This window comes from Myxine glutinosa, unplaced genomic scaffold (assembly GCF_964187855.1).
Source record: "Myxine glutinosa unplaced genomic scaffold, kmMyxGlut1.1 SCAFFOLD_179, whole genome shotgun sequence".
NCBI classification, from domain to species: domain Eukaryota; kingdom Metazoa; phylum Chordata; class Myxini; order Myxiniformes; family Myxinidae; genus Myxine; species Myxine glutinosa.
In genome coordinates, this window is record NW_027616373.1 from 401,011 (window position 1) to 427,403 (window position 26,393).

The 26,393-nt window shown below is 39.6% G+C and overlaps 1 protein-coding gene across 1 annotated transcript in view; it reads right to left on the minus strand.

Moving 5' to 3' along the window:
- Positions 1-6,919: 6,919 nt before the first annotated feature.
- LOC144888941 (palladin-like) overlaps positions 6,920-26,393 on the minus strand; it is a 55,708-nt gene continuing 36,234 nt past the window's right edge. Inside the window, exon 8 of the mRNA XM_078768715.1 lies at positions 6,920-9,441. Within this exon, the coding sequence (XP_078624841.1) occupies positions 9,287-9,441 (155 nt within the window). The 3' untranslated portion in view covers positions 6,920-9,286. The remainder of the gene's footprint in view (positions 9,442-26,393) is intronic.

Consider the following 26,393-nt stretch of genomic DNA (forward strand, 5'->3'; position numbering starts at 1 on the left):
CGTCCCTTCGTCCGTCAGTCCGTCAGTCCGTCAGTCTGTCAGTCCGTCAGTCCATCACGCAAAGAACAGTTTTCCGGACTCTTTTTCTAAACGCTTAATGCTAATGATTTCAAACTTGGCACATGGTTTCCTCATGATAGGTTACAGATCAAGTTCGAACTTCACGACGTTTCGATCATTTTTGACAAAGTTATGGCACTTTGAACTTTGGGAATTCTGATAATTCTGATGAGCCTTAACTCAGTGCCATTTTAAGTTTTAATTTCCTTTAAAAACCAATTTCTCTGCAATAATTGGACCGATTGAGATAAAATTTTCACCATATGATGGACTCGGTCTGTAGAATATTTTAATGGCAATTATGACGTCACAGGTCACGTGGTTCGTCCGCCATATTGTTTTTCGTGAAAACACGAAAACCCCTTTTTCTCTGCAACGGCTGAACAGATCGAGGCCAAACTTTGCAGGCATAATCGCATACCCATGACGAACAAAAATGTCAGCGAGCATGACGTCATGCGTCACATGGTTTCAGAGTTATGACGTTTTTAAGCATGAAACTTTAAAACCGAGCTCCTCCCTCATTTTTGATCCAATCGAGGGGAAACTTCACAGATCTGTTCAGCATATCAGTCTACTAAAATGATCTTTTGGAATTTGCGATAGGGCATGTGGTTTGGCAGATATCGTTAATTAAACGAAAAGATAAAAAAAAAGGATATCTCTTGAATCGCTAGTACCTCAGACCATGAGTTGGTAATAATTTATATAATTCACACAGTGCAATACGTGCAGGCCGCTCCACGGAGCGACCTTGCGGGCTTATCAACGAGGCGAGGCGTGACACACATGTGTCTCAGCATACCTCAGATCAAGTTTGAAAACCAGCATCAACCGTGCATAAATTTGCATATTTAATTAGATCCATCTGTTCATCTGTGACAGTTTGGTTTCCGTATGATAACTGCACCAAACATTGGCTGATTTCAACAAAATTTTGTACAAACATGTGTCTCAGCATAACTCAGATCAAGTTTGAAAACCATCATCAACCGTGCATAAATTTGCATATTCGATCATTTTTGACAAAGTTATGGCACTTTGAACTTTGGTAGGGGACATGTATTGCAGCGCAATACTCAGAATGCTTGTTCTTGTGTGATCTTAATACAATACTTGTTTGTTGGTAACCATTGGTGTGGTTTCACCATTGATCTTTGACACACAGAATTACACATCTTTCTGCCGTGACTCCTCTCGGGGCTCGGAGGTAGACCGTGACCGGGGTTTGGGGAGGAGCACGTAACACCTTGTACTATCAAGCTTTTCACTCTTCTTCTGTGGTGGGGGCCTTGCCTCCTCGCCTCGTTCACCCCTTTACAGTGGCCCCTGCCCGTTTCCCGGGATCTGGCGGGGAGCCCGACACCCCTGGGACAGATGACCGCCTTGACCACACTTGAAACAGTTGTCAGATCTCTCCCCTTCCTGCTTCCCTACAGACTCAGCACCCTCGCTCAGAAGGCCATCGTCTTCCCGGCTGGCTGTTCATTCCCATTGAGGCTATCAGCATCTCCCTCATCTCCTTCATTTCCACTTTAAACTCCTGTACTATTGCCTGCATTTTTTCTGGTCCGAATTCTGTTTCCCTCTTCTCAGATTTTTCCTTGTTGTGTGTTGCACCTTGAGGCTTTTCCATCTGATGTGCTGTCTTGGGGATAGTCTTTGCACCGTGAAGGTCTTCATCTGTCTTGTCATCCACTTCGGTCTGGATTTCCATCAGCTTTACTGCTTTGAGGTTGGTGTGATTTCTCAGTCTCTGCTGTCTCTCCTGTTCCCAGCAAGCTGCTTCGCCCATCATTTAAATTAGTAGTTCCTCTGTCGAGTTCAGGTCGTCTAGGTTTGGCTTTATCTAGAATTTCAAATTGTCGTTCGGTATCCCTGTAATTAGGGATCTGAGAAATTTATTTTGAATCAAATCAGGCTTAAACTGTTCTTCAGCTTCGTTCTCTTTCGATGCCAGCAACAACTTCTCCTTGAGCTCAATGGCCCGAAACAAGAAATTATGTGCAGACTCTCTGGGCCCCTGTGATATGTTCACCATCCGCTGATAAAGATCAGTTGTGCTTTCCTCTTTGAAGTACCCCTTCAGAATGATCTTCAGTTTCCCTAGTGTCAGGTCATTCTTGATCTCCAACATATTTCGCAAACTCAGTCCTGGGCTGACTGCTTTTATGACTGCATCGAACAATCTCTGATTCCCCATTTCTCTTGCAGAGGCCTGCCTCAATCTGGTGCATGAGGTCTGGTGCATGAGTGCATGAGGCATGAGGCCTATCCTTTTGACCCCCTTCCCCAATTTGTCCCTGGATTTTGAATTCTCGTCGAATTGTCACTTCTGGGAGTTTACCTTGTGTCGGTGTGAGGACCTCTGTTGGGTAACTGCCCCGTCCTTCCAGTTTTAGGCTGAGGGCTCTAAGACCTTCCTCCAATGCCTCTCTGGATTATTTTTGGGACTTCTGCAACCCGTAGCATTGTGCTTTCAGGAGCTCAAGCTGATGGCGTGCTGACACTGTCTCTCCAGGTTCCTTGTGTGTTTCTCCGAGTGTCTCTACGAAGTCCAGGAAGTCCTGCACAAGCTGTTGTGCCTCAACCCATTCCTGTTGTTTTTCAACAATATCCAACTCACGTTCTGCTGCTCTGATCAAAGTGCACCTGTTCTTTTGTCTCCAAGTCTCATCTTCCCCTGAAAAACATTTCAAATAACTACAGGCCTCAATAACCTGGTCCCGGTCTAACTCATTTAACACTGTGCTGGCACTCTCCTGCAGCTGTTCGAGATTCGTCTTGGACAACAGCTTTTGCTCTGTAGACATTTTTTGAAAGGTTCGATTCACTAGAGGAGTTGGTTCAGGCTCTTGTGCTTGATGAAAAACTCCTCCTGCCTGGCTCACCAAAATGTTGCACTGTAACAGTATTCCAGTGTGATGGTGCAGGGTGATGAGGTAGATGGATCAGAGCAGAGTCACCATCCCAATTCCAAATTATTTTACTGGAATAATAATCAAAGATGCACAACATGAGATGCTGGCCTGATGCATTCAAACACAACATTTGCGGCAACCGGATGTGCTGTAAGAGCGGTGTTGTTGTTAACAGCAGATGGTCCGAGGCTGCATCTCCACTTATTATTATTATTATTCAGACTGCTTTCTGAGTTTTAATATTAATCTCATCGTTATTCTGAATTGTATAATAATCGCAGATATATAACAGGAGATGCAGGCTTGCTGCCTTCCGATATGCCGTTCGCGGCAACCCGAGGTGCTGTAAGAGCGACGGTGTTGTTAACACCCGGTGGTCAGTGGTTGCATCTCCACTTTTTGTCCCCCGTCGCACCGCGGAGCGAAAGGGGGACTATGGTTTTCCCCTCCGTCTGTGTGTCCGTCCGTCCGTGCGTGCATGCGGGTGTGTGTGCGTGCGTGCGTGCGTAAGCGAAAGACCGCATTCAAATTTGGTGTGTGGGTGCAACCCACGTCAAAATCCAAGATGGCCGCCGCCATGTATGTCTGATGCCATGTATGTCTGAACCTTGTGAGCTGAATATCTTGAAAAATAAGCGAAGTACCAACTTCTAATCTGGTGTGTGGGTGTATCTAGGCACAAGGAAGAAAGCTATTGAAAATTGGGTCGCCACGTCAAAATCCAAGATGGCCGCCACAATATATATGTCTGAACCTTGTGAGCGAAATATCTTGAAAAACAAGCGAAGTACCAACTTCTAATCTGGTGTGTGGGTGTATCTAGGCACAAGGAAGAACGCTGTTGAAAATTGGATCGCCACGTCAAAATCCAAGATGGCCGCCGCCATGTATGTCTGAACCTTGTGAGATGAATATCTTGAAAAATAAGCGAAGTACCAACTTCTAATCTGGTGTGTGGGTGTATGTGGGTGTGTGTGGGTGTGGGCATAAGGAAGAACGCTATTGAAAATTTGGTCGCCACGTCAAAATCCAAGATGGCCGCCTTGCGTCTTCCACTTTGTCAACTCGCATCACTTCACCGACGGGGGACCTCGGCGTAACGCTTGTTGTTATTATTCAGGCTGCCTTCTGTGTTTTAATATTAATGTCGTCATTATTCTGAATTTTTTATGGGGTGGCAGTCATTTTAATGGGGGTAGTATTTTTTCTCGTAACAGTATGCTATTAGCCAATTGATTAAGAAATTAATTATTTTACGATTATTACTTATTTATTTAAATACGCAACTAATCAATCAATTATTGTGCATCCCTCGCTCCCAATACTCTCTCCGTGCTTGACGGCGGCATTGCCGATATCGGTGAAAGCTCGCCTACTCTTCGCGAAGGACAACATGGGATTTTCAAAAAGCTACAGCTTGAATGAAACACTGGTGTTTGAGGTATGCTATTAGCCAATTGATTCAGAAATTATTTTTCGATTATTAATTATTTATTGATTTAAATTACGCAATTAATCAATCAATCAATTATTGTACATCTATCTCCATCTAAAATCCTCTCTGTCTCTCTGCTGATGACTCCACTGTCTGCCGCTCCATACCTCATCCCTCAGATCAGCAGTCTGCAGCCTCCTCACTCTCCGCAGACCTGGACAAAATCACAGACTGGTCAAACAAGTGGAACATGTCTTTCAATCCTGACAAATCTCACACTCTTACTATGTCTCTCCGAAAAGACCGACTGGACAACCCTCCCATCTACTTTCTGAACAATCCTCTTGAAGAAGTTGTGTCATTCAAGCTTTTGGGTCTCGCTATCTGCCATGAACTTTGCTGGGAAAACCACACTTCAAATATGGCCTCCAAAGCCAGTCGCCGACTGGGCATCTTACGTCCTGCGAAGTCCTTCCTTGGCACACCTGAGCTCCTCACCACATACAAGGCTTTCATCCACAGCTCAATGGAATACTGCTCTTCCCTCTGGGCTGGTGCTCCTGCCTCAAACCTAGCTCGTCTTCACGCTGTTGAAACCAAAGCTTTCAGAATCATTGGAATCTCCCACGATGAAGCTGAATGTGAGGGCCTTTCACTCACACACCGCAGGCAGGTAGGTGATCTTTCTGTCTTCTACCGACTCGTATCCGGCCTAGCTCCCCCAGCTCTATCTGTGCTCTGTCCCCCAAACATTCCTACGGGTCGCACAACATTTGCCAGCAACCCTCTTCTGGTGAAATTGCCAAAATTCAAGACTCTCTGCTCACCTTCACTCTTTCATTCCTCTTTACTCCCGCCTCTGGAACAAACTCCCTCACTCTCTTCAATCCCACGCCACCCTCCAGGTCTTTAAAACAGCTGTTCACCACCATCTCTTATCTTCCCCCATCCAAAACCTTGATCTTTTCTACCCCCCGTTAATTCACCCCAGATCCACTTTTTTGAAATACCGACTTCTTTCCTGGATGTCCTAGCAGTGTCCAAGTGTTTTATACTTCTCCCACCCCCTCCCCTTCCCATGCCTCCTCCCCCAAAGTCCTCTCCCTCCCACACATCTCCCGATGTCCCTGTTCTATACTGTTGTACTTGTGTGCTTCCCTCTTTCTCCCCATCTTGTCTTCCGCTCCCTTTATCATATACTAGGGCATGCCCGTACAAAATTATATCCCCCCCCTCTATTTACATGAAATGGTTTGGTCCATTCGCAAAGCCAAAGCGGACGGCTTGCGAGTACGGTGACAATCCCCCCCCCCCCCCCCCCTCTATTTACATGGAATGGTTTGGTCCAAAGCGAACGGCTTGCGGAGTTTGGTAAAGAAATCGCCATAGCTCGGTAACTACTTGTCCGATTAATATGAAACCTTGAAAAGGCACATCCTCGGGTCCCCAGCAATATACCTGGCAAGTTTCAAGTATATCGGACCGGTAGTTGTCGAGAAACAGCGGTCGCATACACACACACAGACACACACACACACAGAGATTACTGGAATTATAGATAGATGTTTTATGTATCAGTTTTTTTTTTGGTGATTAATGTTAGCTCTTACACGAGCCTCGATCTTGTATACAAAAAAAAAACACCTCTCCTTCCCAATACCATCTTTGTGCTGCATGGCGACATTGCGAATGGCGCCCTGGCAATGCCACGCACTGGAGGATATGTTTATTTATTTGGCATGTACTTATAATGTGCATCACTGTATATCGAATGTATCGCTACTTGTTTCTCTATTTAGTTTTTCATGAAATATATGGTCTTTAATTCCTTAAACCTGGAGGGGTACGATGTAAATTAAAGCATAAATGCGCCTTGCTCTAGGCTATCTAGAGACAGCAAATTAATTTCTGATCGGACAAACATTAATGGAGTTTTGGTGAAAATGGAAAAATGACTATATTTGGGTCATGGCGTTAAAAATTAGGTCAAGGTCAAAAAACATTGTCAACCCTGTGTACTTTGTGGTTCCATTATTGAAGCAAAATTTCATTCCAAAAGTCATGGGACATTTAACCTGGAGAGGTATGATGTCAATTAGGCCTAATGTGCTTGGCCCACCAGGAAACAAGATGGCGGCCATGTCATTTAGTCTTGGCACTGTGGTGGGTGGATTCATGCGATAGATGTGGGTGTGGTCCATCAGCTGTCCGACCAATGGCTGCACATTTTAAAAATCGACCCACAATAACCCTAACAACAACAACAGCAACGCAAAACTCTTGTTGACCTGCGACATTTCGCAGATAAAAATGGTGCATGTTCTTTACTATAAATAAATGTGTAATGGGATTATGGGTGAAAATTTTTGTAAAGTAGTGTTTGGATGGAGCTTCTCAAACTAAACCCCCATTGGGTGACACATGTGAATTTTTTTACAGTCACAACTCCCTTCCACCTCCTGAAAACAATACACGGTGCAAAATATAATTGGGCAAATAATCCTAAAATTCTGCACTATTTATTGCATTATCAAATATTTAAAATTGCTTACAAACGCTGCAAAGGAACTTGTCATATTCCTCATATAACAAAGTACATGTTATGCTGATAATGATAATTGTTATAATGGCAAGTATAGAACAAGCTCTCGGAGGATATGCATATAAGAGCATGCGTCCTACAATTCATCTATATTTCCTAAAACTCAACAAAACGACCAGAGATCTTCGTCCGCATACTGAGATTAGAAAGCATTCACATCTCCATCGCGAAATTGCCACAGCTATGGCAAGCAGTTAAATGTGGGCATCAAGTCAGACTGACCGGAGTGTCCATCAAACCCACGAAGCATTAAAGTCGGGTCTCTTTTCCTTCTCCTGATGTTTTGCGTCAGTATCCAGAGACCTACTGCAATGTCATCACAATTCACAATTCATTTTCACATTAAAAACGTGAGAAAATACCTGACTTGCAGGATACCGTTGCATGTATTTCACACAAAATACAACGCGTTAAGTATGTTATTTTAATACAGAACGTCTAATCACACAACAGTTATATTGCATCATAATTCAAAGGCAGTGAATTGCATTAAAGGCATCATAATCCATTAAAGGCAGTGAATTGCGTCGTGGCTTTTATATGATAATATAAATATCGCAAGTCCGTTGGATTTTTTTTGTCCTATGGTTTATTGATTTTCTAACAATTTTATTAACAACTAAATTCTAACAATTTTTCACACTTTCTTGCGCATGGTATTTAATGGACTTTGCATAAAAATTTGTTTGTCAGCAATATATTCACACTAATTGCAAGACACTGAGACCGTCTCGACACAACTCGTCACTTGTGATGATAATTGACTGATTAAGATGATCGTGCGGTCAATTTGACTGATTCGTTGAACTCTTCAGAATAAATTATCTGTTAAGGATGAACAAATTTTTAACTTGGTCTTATTCTTGTATTTTGAATGCAGCACATGGCTGCGGGTAGGGTGATATGCTAGGGGTGCAGCTGCGCTGCTGATGCAGTGCTCCCTTTAGGTTATAGCAGGAATTTGGGACTTGGCCATAGTGAAATTTGCCAAATTCGCCAATAGTTCGCAGTCTTATTGCTGTCAATTGTACAGTTATCAGATTGAAGAGTGGTGGCACATTGGTAAGGCTGTGCGGTTAATATCCGCCCTCTCAATATTCTTCAGTCGGGAGTGTTGTGCATAAGCCAGGTGGTACATGCCAAAGCCAAGTTAACAGCCTCGGCAGTTTTCTATGGTACTGGATAATCTGTCGCATTCCATATACAAGCGGAAAGTGTTTCTGTACATTCATGAGTTAGCGGTGTGTTAAACATAAATGGCATGCATGTTATGTAGACAGACCAGTATGAAAATACATCAGATAGTTGTTTTTTTTTTGTCTCGGTAGTTATGCTCGGAAAAGTGCTGTGAACGGCTGCAATGTGATACCGGGTTATTCGAAGTTGCTCTTGTGAACATAATGAATTATTAATGGTTGCTCACATTGAAGATAAAGCTCGTTGAGTTACAATAAGGCCATGTTGTCATACAGAGATATTTCAAAAAATTCAGCACATCAAGAAAAAAACCCAAAAAACAAACTACAGCTTCTTCCAGGCTTGAGGTGTTGCCTCCGGAGGCAGTGTGTTACAGTGGACAGCACGGCATGATGAAGTGTCACATAGTTGTGATGGCTGCTGCAGCTTGGTTATAAGTTGTGCCAACATTTCTCAAGTCCCTTCACTCCAAGCGTTTCATCAGCTCTGGATTCTGACAAACTCTCGGTCGCAGTTCATTGCTTGTGATCCATCTGTCCGAGTGTCGTGCCTGTTCACGTTGAATCAACGCTGAGGCTGCGGATTGCCAAACTTTGTGAAACCTTTTGGCCAGACACAGGCAAGGAATCTCTGCAGTATGCTTACTTCCGGCAAATTATTACATCAAAGGCTTAGAAAGATAATGGGAAAAAAACACTCTTTGCTATGGTGAAGCCAAACGGCATCCCACAAAACCACAAACATGCAGTACGTGGTGACTGAGTGCACGTGGCATATTCTTTTGTAATATATTTATTTGAGACACCACTCGGCCCGTCTAGTCAGAGAAGGATGCATAAAGTAACAAAGAACGCTAACCCAATACAATGTAGTCCCAGGTAGGATGATTGATTACGTGAGAGCTGATTGGTCGTTCCAACAATTACGGGTGAGAGACGTGATCGGGCTTTTAGTACATATTTATTTGCTCGTATTTTTATTGCATCGTGTGAACGGCCCTTTCGACAGTGCTTCGGTGGCGGTGATGCAACAGGTGTTGGAGCAGATGTGCCAAGAGAGACAGAATCGAGTTCACAGCTCATCACTTTCCACTAAACCGGCTTGAGATGTGTGGTCCGTCATGAAGGCCGAGCGAACGTCCAGGCCCTGGTCGGTCAGTACGGCATAGCGGCCGGAAGATGGCCGGACGCGTCGTGGTTGTGGAAGCTGGTGGTGCCACTGAGCCACTGCAATGCACGTTGCGGGAGGGAACGTCACGGACATGGATCACCGGCATGCAGACAAGTTGTTGCTCAAACAACCTGGCAACACCCTAAACCAATTGCATGCGACTGTCTCACGGGAAGACTACATTTAAAATGAAGTTATATCACAAGCAAGATGATAAATAGGCAGAGCCGCATGAAAACAAACATCCAATAAGAAGCTAAACAACACTTCAGTTCTGTCAAATGCAATAAAACAAACCGGTGTTTGGTTAAACGACACATTTGGCTCAACAGCATAAACTTCATGTTCAGCTTAATATATATTTCCACTTGCCTTTGGCTGAAACAAGATGGCAAATGGCTAAATAGCATTTGGTAAATGGCTAAATAGCATTTGGTAAATGGCTAAATAGCATTTGGTAAATGGCTAAACAGCATTTGGTAAATGGCTAAACAGCATTTGGTAAATGGCTAAATAGCATTTGGTAAATGGCTAAATAGCATTTGGTAAATGGCTAAATAGCATTTGTTAAATGGCTAATAGCATTTGGCAAATGGCTAAATAGCATTTGGCAAATGGCTAAATAGCATTTGGCAAATGGCTCAATAGCATTTGGCAAATGGCTAAATAGCATTTGGCAAATGGCTAAATAGCATTTGGCAAATGGCTCAATAGCATTTGGCAAATGGCTAAATAGCATTTGTTAAATGGGTAAACAGCATTTGGTAAATGGCTAAATAGCATTTGGTAAATGGCTAAATAGCATTTGGCAAATGGCTAAATAGCATTTGGTAAATGGCTAAATAGCATTTGGCAAATGGCTAAATAGCATTTGGCAAATGGCTAAATAGCATTTGGCAAATGGCTAAATAGCATTTGGTAAATGGCTAAATAGCATTTGGCAAATGGCTAAATAGCATTTGGCAAATGACTAAATAGCATTTGGTAAATGGCTAAATAGCATTTGGTAAATGGTTAAATAGCATTTGGTAAATGGCTAAATAGCATTTGGTAAATGGCTAAATAGCATTTGGCAAATGGCTAAATAGCATTTGGTAAATGGCTAAATAGCATTTGGTAAATGGCTAAATAGCATTTGGTAAATGGCTAAATAGCATTTGGTAAATGGCTAAATAGCATTTGGCAAATGGCTAAATAGCATTTGGTAAATGGCTAAATAGCATTTGGCAAATGGCTAAATAGCATTTGGTAAATGGCTAAATAGCATTTGGCAAATGGCTAAATAGCATTTGGCAAATGGCTAAATAGCATTTGGTAAATGGCTAAACAGCATTTGGCAAATGGCTAAACAGCATTTGGCAAATGGCTAAATAGCATTTGGTAAATGGTTAAATAGCATTTGGTAAATGGTTAAATAGCATTTGGTAAATGGCTAAATAGCATTTGGTAAATGGTTAAATAGCATTTGGTAAATGGTTAAATAGCATTTGGTAAATGGCTAAATAGCATTTGGTAAATGGTTAAATAGTATTTGGTAAATGGCTAAATAGCATTTGGCAAATGGCTAAATAGCATTTGTTAAATGGCTGAATAGCATTTGGCAAATGGCTAAATAGCATTTGGTAAATGGCTAAATAGCATTTGTTAAATGACTAAACAGCATTTGGTAAATGGCTAAGCAGCATTTGGTAAATGGCTGAATAGCATTTGTTAAATGACTAAACAGCATTTGGTAAATGGCTAAATAGCATTTGGCAAATGGCTGAATAGCATTTGGCAAATGGCTAAACAGCATTTGGTAAATGGCGAAATAGCATTTGGTAAATGGCTAAATAGCATTTGGCCAATGGTGAAATAGCATTTGGTAAATGGCAAAATAGCATTTGGTAAATGGCTAAATAGCATTTGGCAAATGGCTAAATAGCATTTGGCCAATGGCTAAATAGCATTTGGCAAATGGTTAAATAGCATTTGGCCAATGGCTAAATAGCATTTGGCAAATGGCTAAATAGCATTTGGCAAATGGCTAAATAGCATTTGGTAAATGGCTAAATAGCATTTGGTAAATGGCTAAATAGCATTTGGCAAATGGCTAAATAGCATTTGTTAAATGGCTAAATAGCATTTGGCAAATGGCTAAACAGCATTTGGCAAATGGCTAAACAGCATTTGGTAAATGGCTAAACAGCATTTGGTAAATGGCTAAATAGCATTTGGTAAATGGCTAAATAGCATTTGGTAAATGGCGAAACGGCATTTGGTAAATGGCTAAATAGCATTTGGTAAATGGCTAAATAGCATTTGGTAAATGGCTAAATAGCATTTGGCAAATGGCTAAATAGCATTTGGTAAACGGCTAAATAGCATTTGTTAAATGGCTAATAGCATTTGGTAAATGGCTAAACAGCATTTGGTAAATGGCTAAACAGCATTTGGTAAATGGCTAAATAGCATTTGTTAAATGGCTAATAGCATTTGGTAAATGGCTAAATAGCATTTGGCAAATGGCTAAATAGCATTGGGCAAATGGCTCAATAGCATTTGGCAAATGGCTAAATAGCATTTGTTAAATGGGTAAATAACATTTGGCAAATGGCTAAACAGCATTTGGTAAATGGCTAAATAGCATTTGTGAAATGGGTAAATAGCATTTGGCAAATGGCTAAACAGCATTTGGTAAATGGCTAAATAGCATTTGGTAAATGGCTAAATAGCATTTGGCAAATGGCTAAATAGCATTTGGTAAATGGCTAAATAGCATTTGGTAAATGGCTAAATAGCATTTGGCAAATGGCTAAATAGCATTTGGCAAATGGCTAAATAGCATTTGGCAAATGGCTAAATAGCATTTGGTAAATGGCTAAATAGCATTTGGTAAATGGATAAATAGCATTTGGTAAATGGCTAAATAGCATTTGGCAAATGGCTAAATAGCATTTGGTAAATGGCTAAACAGCATTTGGTAAATGGTTAAATAGCATTTGGTAAATGGCTAAATAGCATTTGGTAAATGGCTAAATAGCATTTGGCAAATGGCTAAATAGCATTTGTTAAATGGGTAAATAGCATTTGGCAAATGGCTAAACAGCATTTGGCAAATGGCTAAATAGCATTTGGCAAATGGCTAAATAGCATTTGGCAAATGGCTAAATAGCATTTGTTAAATGGGTAAATAGCATTTGGCAAATGGCTAAACAGCATTTGGTAAATGGCTAAATAGCATTTGGCAAATGGCTAAATAGCATTTGGCAAATGGCTAAATAGCATTTGGTAAATGGCTAAATAGCATTGGGCAAATGGCTAAATAGCATTTGGCACATGGCTAAATAGCATTTGGCAAATGGCTAAATAGCATTTGGTAAATGGCTAAATAGCATTTGGCAAATGGCTAAATAGCATTTGGTAAATGGCTAAATAGCATTTGGTAAATGGCTAAATAGCATTTGGTAAATGGCTAAATAGCATTTGGTAAATGGCTGAATAGCATTTGGCAAATGGCTAAATAGCATTTGGTAAATGGCTAAATAGCATTTGGCAAATGGCTAAATAGCATTTGGCAAATGGCTAAATAGCATTTGGTAAATGGCTAAATAGCATTTGGTAAATGGCTAAATCGCATTTGGTAAATGGCTGAATAGCATTTGGCACATGGCTAAATAGCATTTGGTAAATGGATAAATCGCATTTGGTAAATGGCTAAATAGCATTTGGCAAATGGCTAAATAGCATTTGGTAAATGGCTAAATAGCATTTGGTAAATGGCTAAATAGCATTTGGCAAATGGCTAAATAGCATTTGGCAAATGGCTATATAGCATTTGGTAAATGGCTAAATAGCATTTGGTAAATGGCTAAATAGCATTTGGTAAATGGCTAAATAGCATTTGGTAAATGGCTAAATAGCATTTGGCCAATGGCGAAATAGCATTTGGCAAATGGCTAAATAGCATTTGGCAAATGGCGAAATAGCATTTGGTAAATGGCTAAATAGCATTTGGTAAATGGCTAAATAGCATTTGGTAAATGGCTAAATAGCATTTGGTAAATGGCTAAATAGCATTTGGCAAATGGCTAAATAGCATTTGGCCAATGGTGAAATAGCATTTGGCAAATGGCTAAATAGCATTTGGCAAATGGCGAAATAGCATTTGGTAAATGGCTAAATAGCATTTGGTAAATGGCTAAACAGCAATTGGTAAATGGCTAAATAGCATTTGGTAAATGGCTAAATAGCGTTTGGTAAATGGCTAAACAGCATTTGGTAAATGGCTAAACAGCATTTGGTAAATGGCTAAATAGCATTTGGTAAATGGCTAAACAGCATTTGGTAAATGGCTAAATAGCATTTGGTAAATGGCTAAACAGCATTTGGTAAATGGCTAAACAGCATTTGGTAAATGGCTAAATAGCATTTGGTAAATGGCTAAATAGCATTTGGTAAATGGCTAAATAGCATTTGGTAAATGGCTAAATAGCATTTGGTAAATGGCTAAATAGCATTTGGTAAATGGCTAAATAGCATTTGGTAAATCGCTAAATAGCATTTGGTAAATGGCTAAACAGCATTTGGTGAATGGCTAAACAGCATTTGGCAAATGGCTAAATCGCATTTGGCAGTGTTTGGCCTAATAATGTTTGACTTGCCTTCAGCTTATAAAGTGATCGTGCATCTCAATGTTGTTGTAGATAATTTAGCTCTGTCCATTAGACTTCCTTCAACTTCACTACACACCACCTTCTACCGAATGTATGTCGGGCTATACCGTCGAGCTTCAACCGTCATTACACCTTCATGAGCCGAAGGAAGTCAATTCACATTTGGATAGCACTCAGCAATATTCACCATATTCATTTGCTTCTGCCCATCTGGGTTTCTCTAATGTCTGGTGATCATGCGCCAGAACCATTTCTGTATTTTATCGTTAACATGGGGGATTCTCAACCACCATTTTTTGGCAACATCAGGCTGTGCATCTAATTCCATCGAATCCATCTGCTCCATTAAAACAACTGTTTTAATTACTCCGCTTGCATGTAATCATGCAGGCCCACTACTATGTTGGCCTTCCAATGCCAATCTATGTAATTACCACGGTTTTTTAATTTAGCAGAATTACATTTTGTTCTGTTGCTGGGGTATTGTTGGCATGTCCTTATAACGTGGCTGTTCCTTAGTCGTTCCGCACCGACGAGAGTCACTCCAAGTACTCTTTTGTACTAAATGTGCAGGCACTTCACAAATCTCATTGGATGTTTCCTTTGCACTATTTAGCATGCTCAGTTCTGTTCAGTTATCTCATAAAGCGACTTTGCCGGACCATGTACGAGGAGAGCGTGAAAAATTCCTGACATGAAAAATCAAATTGATGACATTGATGAAAGTATTTTTGTCATCTTTTGCAAAACAATTTGCACAAATTCTTTTTTTCCCAAACAAAGTTTTTTGGGATAAAGTGTGGAGGAGCGATAACTCAGAATGGGCCAGGATGTAATATAATGAAAAGAAAAGGAGAGATAGAGGGAAGGGGCAGATACACACCAACAGCATGGAGCTGGGACAAAATAAAGGTGGACTTAGACAAATAAGAGATGTAGGGAAGAATTAAGGTAATGGAAGAGCATGGGGTGAACAACATGGGTGCAGCCGCAAACTCTCATCCACTGAAGTGGATGGAAAAACTAGAAACTCAGAAAGAGGTGAGCTTTTGGCGGTCGATGGGGTTAGAAAAGGTCATGGTTTTGGATGGGAAAGAGGAGGCCCAGTCGGAAAATGGATTTGTAGGGCAAATTCGATATGTGGTTTGCCCAAGAAAGATCATGGCTGATGGTGAGGCCTTAAAGCAAGTTTTTCATTAACTGGCCGTTAATGGTTCACAATCTTCATCAAGTAACTAGCATTTGGCTGTGTGGTGTAGAATGGGTATATTAATGACTGAATACACCTTGCTTCTTCAATTTCCCATTGAAGCACACAAGCTTACAAGAAGTACAAGATCTGACATCGCAGACATGTTGGCGCCCTCCTTGTTTTTTGCTGCTCTCAGTCTTTCGACCATCTCCAGCTCCACCAGGACACACAAGTTCTTCCAGTAACCTCCTTCTGGGAAACTCCTAAATGCAGGCTTACTGCATGTCTAATTTGTTCCTTTTTCTTTCTTCCATTTGTAGAGTGGCCTCCCAGAGGTGATTCAATCTCCCTTTCTTGCAGGAAATCAAGGAGGTATTGTATCAAGATCTCATGTCATCCTCTATCTCTACCCTTAATTCTTTCTACCCCCATTGACCCTACCTCATTCAATCTTCTTATTTGCAGGTCCCTGTGTTTTCTTCCCTTCTCCCTCTCTTTCTCCTCTTTTCCTATTTGTGAATTCCCTTGGTCGTTGTATCCACATGCGCTTTCAATACTGTTTTGCATGAGCCTACATTTTGTAAACATAAAGCTCGTCTAAAGTAATAGTAAAAGCTCCATTTTAATGTTGCCCAATCCACTTCTCTGCTTGTGGAAACACTGCAAATCACAAAACATGGCCACGTGCAAAATCTTTTCTATATTCACCGATGTGTCCTTGTTTATCCTGGCTATGTTTCAGACTTTGTCATGGGCCATTGATTCCTGCTGAGCGATGGGTTGCCAGAGCTCAAACTCAGAGCTTAGACTTTGGAAAGCTAGTCAGGACAAGAATTTCAAATTTAGCCAGGGTACTACCAAGAACATACTTCCTCTTCATAAAAAAAACAACATGGAATCTTTAACGTCCACCAGCTAATGCTGGAAGATGCATCCACAGCTTAACATCCATCTGAGTGATGGCACACTTTGTGAGGCAATGCCCAGCCAATGAAGCACAATCTGACAGTTTATAGGAAGGTCAAGAATTGAACTTCGAGTATACAGCTAAAAGGTACGTGCGCAACCTCTGCACCATTCTGTCAGACTTGCGGCCACTCTCGCCCTAAGGGAGGTAGTACACTTCTCCGCCCACCTTTGGTTGGCAATGTGATTTGGCACATTCTTGAAAATGCACTTTAGAATTTTTGTCATTTTTGAAATAAAGTTTACTGATCACAACATGTACTCCATGCGACCAACATCGAAGATTGCAACACACTCTTGTGACGTCTATTATAATGATGTATCTGTTGACACAAATGACACTAATGGAAAAAAAAACCATGTTCATTAAATATTTCATCATATTTAAATATTTTAATTCTTAATGGTTTGTCTCTGGGCCGGAGTGTCTATGTAGGCCCACCTTTGAAGACACGAAGAATGATGCTGGGAAAAACGGACACACACAATTGGTCATTGTCACAACCAATCGAAGAGTAAAGGGAAAAACGGGCACACCCAATTGGTCAGTGCCACAACCAATTGATGGGTGAAGGGAAAAACGGGCACACCCAATTGGTCAGTGCCACAACCAATCGAAGAGTAAAGGGAAAAACGGGCACACCCAATTGGTCAGTGCCACAACCAATTGATGGGTGAAGGGAAAAACGGGCACACCCAATTGGTCAGTGCCATAACCAATCGAAGAGTAAAGGGAAAAACGGGCACACCCAATTGGTCAGTGCCACAACCAATCGAAGAGTAAAGGGAAAAACGGGCACACCCAATTGGTCAGTGCCACAACCAATTGATGGGTGAAGGGAAAAACGGGCACACCCAATTGGTCAGTGCCATAACCAATCGAAGAGTAAAGGGAAAAACGGGCACACCCAATTGGTCAGTGCTGCGACCCATTGACGGGTGAACATTGATTTTAACATTCGGTTGATTAATCAAACCTTTTTTCAGGATTAAATATTTATTTGTCACCAAAAGTGATCTCTAAACAAAATATCGGGGGTCATTCAGTAATCCACTGCCCATAATCCCATTTTTTATATTTCCCATTGAAAGATATTTCTGTATATTCATTTTTAATTATTTGGTTTAAAATGTCTAAAAAAAATTCTACTTTGTCATTATGGGGTATTATGTATAGATCAGTGCCAAAAAAAAAATCTCAATTTAATTAATCTTAAATTCAGACTGTAACAACAAAATGTGAAACAAGTCATTGGTGTGAATACTTTTTGAAGGCCCTGTACATGCAAATGATACACAATCACACTTTTGGGCAAATACTTATACACAGTACATAGAAATATAATCTAAAAATGGATTACAATATAAAATAAAATAACAAAATCAGTACATGTTTTGTGAAAGATTGAGAATTCCTTCGCTGGCATTCAGATGGTCGAGTAAAACAAAAAAAAGGAAATGAAATGTTCCAATGTTTGCTCGTCTCGAAAATGTAAAGCCAAAGTCAAACTGAGCATTAAATGTCGTAGCTTGCTGATGCGATTTTATCATATGACGATTTGCTTTGTATTTTCGAACAACACTATTTTCTCGAGACGGTGATGTAGCATCAGCGACACGGTGCCAGGGTGTTGTTTTCCATTCAGATTCTACAGATTTAGCCGATAAAACTAAGTCGAAAAGATGTGGAGCTGTGTTGAGTCTCGTAAAAAGGTGAATTTCAGATGGATTTCCCTTTCAAACAAGCCTGCAGAAATAATAGCATACAATTCACCTAATTATTTATTTATTTATGTTCGTTTGTTTGGTCTTTTTTTTTTATTCACCTCAAAAAAAAATCTTTTGAGAAATATTTCTCTAAGGATACATTGATTCAAACTAGACAGACCCCTCACTATTCACACAAACCTCATTCCAACACACAAACAAGGGACACTTTACATTTCAGGTACAATAAAATGAATGTTAAGGCAGGCAATACATACCGGGTATGTCATGGGAAATCACATCTCTGTGCAGGTTTTTCCCTCCGTTAGCATGCTCACTGAGCATTGTGCATTGTGTGATGGTTGTGTCGGTAAAAAAAATGGGTGGTGAGCAGGTGCCAATGAAGGGAAAAACTCGCACAGAGAAATGATTAACATGATAGAGGTGTGTGCTATCCCTCTCCCACTCTCTATTCCTATGAGCATCGTTGGCTGCAGGTGCAGTAAATGCAACGTGAAGACTGATGCACATAGGCATGGCAGACTGGTCAGGTCGTCCGTATGATGACTGCTGCCCCTTGACGTCCAAAGTGGAAACACCTGTCTACAGATGCTGCACAGTGATGCCTAAATTTGTGCCACCACTTACTTTCATGGACACATTTATCCACGATGTAGCGCTACCAAGGTTGACCTATAGGTGCGGTTTGATATCCCAGACTCCTTCTCATAGCCTTAGCCTAAAAAGGTTTCCCCCATAAGGCAGTGGGAATCCGTTACCGTGGACAAGGGGCCCATACCAGCCAGGGCCAGCTGAGCCCGGGAATCACACAGGGCAGGGACGTCACTCCCTGTGGTATCTGAAAAACAGCTACCCTGGTACCCAAACAATAAAATGCTTTACAGTCGTACACATCAAACGTTTGGGAAAGACTGGTGTTACCCAACTCATTATGTGATTTGTTTGTTATCATAATTTTATAGTACAATATACTTGTGAAATTAGCCTGGTGTTGGCTTAGCGGTTAGGGTGCCGGCTTGGGATCCTAGGATCCCGGGTTCAAATCCCGGTCGATCGCTGAATTAACGCGAGGGGGTTGACTCAGCCTGTCATCCTTCCGAGGTCAGCAAATTGAGTACCAGTTCACTGGGAATTCTCTGTGTGTCGCAAGAGGCGACTAACAGGGTTGGCGGCAGGAAGGGCAACCGGCCATAAAACATTGCTTCAAAAAGGGGACCACGGTGTCCAAAAAGGCCAACCCCTGCTCTGCAGGGAAAAATGGCCTCTAAAGGCGGTTCTATACTTGTGCAATTAATGTCATCCATTAATATTGTATCCGTATTGGAAATTATACTGCTCATTGGTGAAAATATTAGATTAAAATTTATTTAAAGAGTAGATGGTACAAAGGCCATTGGATACAAAATAAGAAAAAGAAGGCATATGACAGATCAACATACCGTCACATTTTCAGTAAGACACAAACCCAATATGTGTCCATGACTTACACCAGCGATGGGAAATAAATGACAGGTCGACACTTCCACGGTGTAAAACACTTGCCAGTATATCATGGGAAATGGAGAAGTGAGATAACATGTTAAGGCAGGAAATACATCTCCAGTATCACCCTAGTCAGATGATATAAGCTGAAGTGTCGGCCCAAGCAAGAGCAATGTGATGGAGGGTAGAAGGCAATGGACCGAGAGTGGGGCATTGGGACAACAAGGCGATGAATGAACAGGAGTGAGAAGAGAAATACAGCATAGCAACTTGAAATCTTATGGGAAGAGGTAAAAAGGTCAGTTGGGGGTGTTGGTGGTGTGCTTAATGAGGATAGAAGTGATCACAGATAGGGATGGAGGATAACCTGAGACGATGGTGCAATGCCAACTTGGAAGCACTGGAGGGAAGAGTGGTTTGAGCAGATGGAGGAAGGGAGATGAAAAACAAAGGAGTGGAGGTGAGTGGAGGGCCTCAATTTTAGGAGTTTCATAAGGAGGATTATTCTGCAAAATTAGTGCAAAAAAGAGTTCAATGGAGGGTGGGGGTGGATGAGAACATGGGAATTAAATAGCAGAGGAAGCAAGACCTGAGGAGAGTGGGTAGAAAACAGTCCATGATTACTTCCGCAACTGCAATGTGGATTGGAGGTTATTTTCACCTCTGTTTGTCTGTTTGTAAACAGGATATCTCAAAAGGTTGTGGACGGATTCGGAAGAAATTTGATGGAGAGGTTGCATGTGGGACAAGGACAAAATGATTTGATTTTGGTGAAGATCCGGACACTAGAATGTTTCAAGTGATTCTTCACCATCGAGTGACAAGAGCTAAAAAAAAGAAAACTAGAATCCGGGCACTCGGTAGAGCGCATACCTTCGCCGCAGCTACTGTTCTGTACTTGGCATGGGAGTGTATGCGATGTGAAACTTTATGTGAAATGCGATCGATTTTTAAAAATCAGAATTTGAGCAAATCTGTTTCATTCGTCTGTTAATATGCCTCCCCGATTGACAAATCTGCAATTTGAATTTCATTTGAGGTTGAAATGATTGCGGGAGATCGCGTTATAGTGATGACGTCTTGGATGGACATCCTCTTCTTCAGTCGCTCATAACTTTGAGTGAAATACGATCGAGTTAAAAATAGTCAGAATTTGAGCAAATCTGTTTCATTCGTTTGTTAATATGCCTCATCTCTTGACAAATCTGCAATTATAATTTTTTTTGAGGTTGAAATGATCGCGGGAGATCGCGTTATAGTGATGACGTCCTGGATGGACATCTTCTTCTTCAGTCGCTCATAACTTTGATTGAAATACGATCGAGTTAAAAATAGTCAGAATTTGAGCAAATCTGTTTCCCAAAATCTAATCAAATGTGTCCCGTATAATAACCAATCATCCCACCAAATTTCATGCAATTCGGTTGAATACTTTTTGAGTTATGCGATTAACATACACAAACACAGACATACAAATAAATACACAGCGATCAAAACATAACCTTCCGCTTTTGCGAAGGTAATAAATACACAGCGATCAAAACATAACCTTCCGCTTTTGCGAAGGTAATTAACCTGAAATTGCAGACAGAATTATTTATTTTATCTGAGAAGCTAAACGAATCTTCTTCTTCTTTAGTACCTCAAACTTTATGTGAAATGCGATCGATTTTTAAAAATCAGAATTTGAGCAAATCTGTTTCATTCGTCTGTTAATATGCCTCCCCGATTGACAAATCTGCAATTTGAATTTCATTTGAGGTTGAAATGATTGCGGGAGATCGCGTTATAGTGATGACGTCTTGGATGGACATCCTCTTCTTCAGTCGCTCATAACTTTGAGTGAAATACGATCGAGTTAAAAATAGTCAGAATTTGAGCAAATCTGTTTCATTCGTTTGTTAATATGCCTCATCTCTTGACAAATCTGCAATTATAATTTTTTTTGAGGTTGAAATGATCGCGGGAGATTGCGTTATAGTGATGACGTCCTGGATGGACATCTTCTTCTTCAGTCGCTCATAACTTTGAGTGAAATACGATCGAGTTAAAAATAGTCAGAATTTGAGCAAATCTGTTTCATTCGTTTGTTAATATGCCTCATCTATTGTCAAATCTGCAATTATAATTTTTTTTGAGGTTGAAATGATCGCGGGAGATCGCGTTATAGTGATGACGTCCTGGATGGACATCTTCTTCTTCAGTCGCTCATAACTTTGAGTGAAATACGATCGAGTTAAAAATAGTCAGAATTTGAGCAAATCTGTTTCCCAAAATCTAATCAAATGTGTCCCGTATAATAACCAATCATCCCACCAAATTTCATGCAATTCGGTTGAATACTTTTTGAGTTATGCGATTAACATACACACACACAGACATACAAATAAATACACAGCGATCAAAACATAACCTTCCGCTTTTGCGAAGGTAACAAGTACACATACATTCAAAGTACACCGCCCCATGCCAAATAATTAAATATGCTGCAGCGCGGCATTGCCGGGGCGCCTCCGGCGCCCGGCAATACCGCAGTGCAGCTCATTAAGGCTGCATTGGGAGGGAGAGGTGTACACTAATTGATTGATTAATTGTATAATTAAAATCAATAAAAGATTATCACAAAATATTTTCATAATCAATTGGCTAATCGCATAACTAAACCACTAGTGCTTCATCCGAAGATGTATCTTTTAGAAATTTAATTAAATAAGTCATTTATAAAAAATTAAATAATTAATTGATTACTCAATAAATAATTAATCGATTAATCAATAAATAATTAATAGATGAAATGATTAATCAATAAATCAAAAATATCCTTGATAGCCACATCACTTGGTCACTTATGTCCAAATATTAGCTTCCCAGCTCAAAAGGTGCCTGAGATATTGGCCAAATGAGAAAGAAAATAAATAAATGATTAATAATGAAAATAAATAAATAATAATCATAAAAAAATTAAATTGGTAATCAATTTGGTCAGAGAACACATAAACTACCACTATTTCATCAGAATCTGTAACTTAAAAAAAATTTTTTTTTGGGTCATTAATCGAATAATTAAATAATTAATCGATTAATTGATTAATTAATAAATCAAAAATATCCTTTGCAGCCAAATCACCTGGTCATTGGCATGTCCAAATATCAGCTTCCTAACTCAAAAGGTGCCTGAGTTAATAATGGTCAGAAGAGAAATGAAATTTAATTAATTAAATAAGTACTTAATTAAACGCTAATAATTAAATAACTCCTCAATTAATTGATTATTCAAAAAACAAAAAATACCGTATTTGACAAAGGACTTGCTCACGACTGTGCCGAAATTTCAGCTTCCTAGCTCAAAGGATGGCTGAGATATCGTCCGGACAACCAAGAAAGAAAACAAATAAATAAATAATAATCATAAAAAAATTAAATTATTAATCAATTTGGTCAGAGAACACATAAACTACCACTATTTCATCAGAATCTGTAACTTTAAAAAAAAAAATTTTTTTGTCATTAATCGAATAATTAAATAATTAATCGATTAATTGATTAATTAATAAATCAAAAATATCCTTTGCAGCCAAATCACCTGGTCATTGGCATGTCCAAATATCAGCTTCCTAACTCAAAAGGTGCCTGAGTTAATAATGGTCAGAAGAGAAATGAAATTTAATTAATTAAATAAGTACTTAATTAAACGCTAATAATTAAATAACTCCTCAATTAATTGATTATTCAAAAAACAAAAAATACCGTATTTGACAAAGGACTTGCTCACTACTGTGCCGAAATTTCAGCTTCCTAGCTCAAAGGATGGCTGAGATATCGCCCGGACAACCAAGAAAGAAAACAAACAAGTACACATACATTCAAAGTACACCGCCCCATGCCAAATAATTAAATATGCTGCAGCGCGGCATTGCCGGGGCGCCTCCGGCGCCCGGCAATACCGCAGTGCAGCTCATTGAGGCTGCATTGGGAGGGAGAGGTGTACACTAATTGATTGATTAATTGTATAATTAAAATCAATAAAAGATTATCACAAAATATTTTCATAATCAATTGGCTAATCGCATAACTAAACCAGTAGTGCTTCATCCGAAGATGTATCTTTTAGAAATTTAATTAAATAAGTCATTTATAAAAAATTAAATAATTAATTGATTACTCAATAAATAATTTTTTTTTTTTTTTTTTTTTTTTTTTTTTTTTTTTTTTTTTTGTATACTGAATCGAGGCTCGTGAAAGAGCTGACATTTACTTCACAAACAAATCAACCAGACAAACAAAATATATAAAAAGAGGGAGCGGAAGACAAAATGGGGAGAGAAGGGGCAGCACACAAACACAACATTTGAGAGCAGGGAGATGTGTGGGAGGGAGAGGGCTTGGGGGAGGGGGGGGGGGGAAAGTATTAATCGATTAATCAATAAATACTTAATAGATGAAATGATTAATCAATAAATCAAAAATATCCTTGATAGCCACATCACTTGGTCACTCATGTCCAAATATTAGCTTCCCAGCTCAAAAGGTGCCTGAGATATTGGCCAAATGAGAAAGAAAATAAATAAATGATTAATAATGAAAATAAATAAATAATAATCATAAAAAAATTAAATTATTAATCAATTTGGTCAGAGAACACATAAACTACCACTATTTCATCAGAATCTGTAACTTAAAAAAAAAAAATTTTTTTGTCATTAATCGAATAATTAAATAATTAATCGATTAATTGATTAATTAATAAATCAAAAATATCCTTTGCAGCCAAATCACCTGGTCATTGGCATGTCCAAATATCAGCTTCCTAACTCAAAAGGTGCCTGAGTTAATAATGGTCAGAAGAGAAATGAAATTTAATTAATTAAATAAGTACTTAATTAAACGCTAATAATTAAATAACTCCTCAATTAATTGATTATTCAAAAAACAAAAAATACCGTATTTGACAAAGGACTTGCTCACTATTGTGCCGAAATTTCAGCTTCCTAGCTCAAAGGATGGCTGAGATATCGTCCGGACAACCAAGAAAGAAAACAAACAAACAAACAAATAATTAATCGATTAATCAATAAATACTTAATAGATGAAATGATTAATCAATAAATCAAAAATATCCTTGATAGCCACATCACTTGGTCACTCATGTCCAAATATTAGCTTCCCAGCTCAAAAGGTGCCTGAGATATTGGCCAAATGAGAAAGAAAATAAATAAATGATTAATAATGAAAATAAATAAATAATAATCATAAAAAAATTAAATTATTAATCAATTTGGTCAGAGAACACATAAACTACCACTATTTCATCAGAATCTGTAACTTAAAAAAAAAAATTTTTTTTGTCATTAATCGAATAATTAAATAATTAATCGATTAATTGATTAATTAATAAATCAAAAATATCCTTTGCAGCCAAATCACCTGGTCATTGGCATGTCCAAATATCAGCTTCCTAACTCAAAAGGTGCCTGAGTTAATAATGGTCAGAAGATAAATGAAATTTAATTAATTAAATAAGTACTTAATTAAACGCTAATAATTAAATAACTCCTCAATTAATTGATTATTCAAAAAACAAAAAATACCGTATTTGACAAAGGACTTGCTCACTACTGTGCCGAAATTTCAGCTTCCTAGCTCAAAGGATGGCTGAGATATCGTCCGGACAACCAAGAAAGAAAACAAGAAACCAGAGTGAAAACTGAGTACTCTCTTTCAGCGTGCGTCACTGCCGAGCCCCCTTTGGTGCCCGGCAATGACGATTTGCAATGCCTGGAGATGGCATAGGAAAGGAGCGGTGTACAACAAACAACCAGAGTGAAAACTGAGTACTCTCTTTCAGCGTGCGTCACTGCCGAGCCCCCTTTGGTGCCCGGCAATGACGATTTGCAATGCCTGGAGATGGCATAGGAAAGGAGCGGTGTAAAATAAAAGGTAGATAGAATTGAGTCAAGAATTGGTTCAATGTTGGTGAAGATCTGGATTTAGATCTGGAAGATCTGGATAATTTTTAAAGTGATTCTTCACCACTGAGAAACGATAAATAGCATATTTCAAAAAGTTGTGGATGAGTTAATGACAAAACAAGGTGGATAGGTTGGTGAGGTGACAAGAACAAGTCGATTATATTTTGGTTCAGGTCCGGATCCAGATCTGGCCTATTTGTGGATACAAAATGTAAACTGTTCCGCCTGGTGGAAGCAGCTGGGTTTGAGCCCATATTCTTTTTGCTACCAGCACATATCTTTTCTTACTTATTATCTACACTTGTATCTTGAAAGATACAATATGAATAATGTTGGTCATTCATAGACTTTTGTATCTTCTGAGAATATTTTGAACGTGCCGTCTACATAGATTTGATTACCATAAACAGAAAATAAAATCGAAATCTTGCCACTTGCCCTTCAATAGCTTTGATATTTCAAAATAATAAAAATAGTCCCCCAAGTAGGCTGGTGGTCATCTCTTTAGGTTCTAGTGTGGACATCTGCTAATTTGGGGGTTCCCCCCCCAAACCCCCTCACTCCCCTAGAAAAATCTAAGACATTGTAATCCTGTGGACCATCAAGTATAAGGGCTGCGTCGGGTTTCAGAGCAATCATTTGGTAAATAAGGAACAAGTAGGGATCCGTAGTTTCAGGGGGTGACCCCCCTCCACCCCCCAACCCCCACCCCCTCTCCCGGGAGCCTCCATGATCCAAAATCGAAAAATCAAAGCATGAGCGATTCTGCGGGCAACTGTCTTCTATTCATATGTCAAGTTTCAAAACAATCAGCCGGGTGAAACAGGAGTAGCAAAAATAGCAAAAAGTTAACGGACGGATAAACATCTGGACATCATGACCCATTTTATAAGTTCATCTCCGATTAGTGTGTGTGTGTGTGTTTGTAATATTAGAATATTAAATTGAACATGTACTTAGTGGGTGTAGGGAAGTGTTGTCGGCATCCACAAAAAAAAAAAGAAAAAAAATTGATT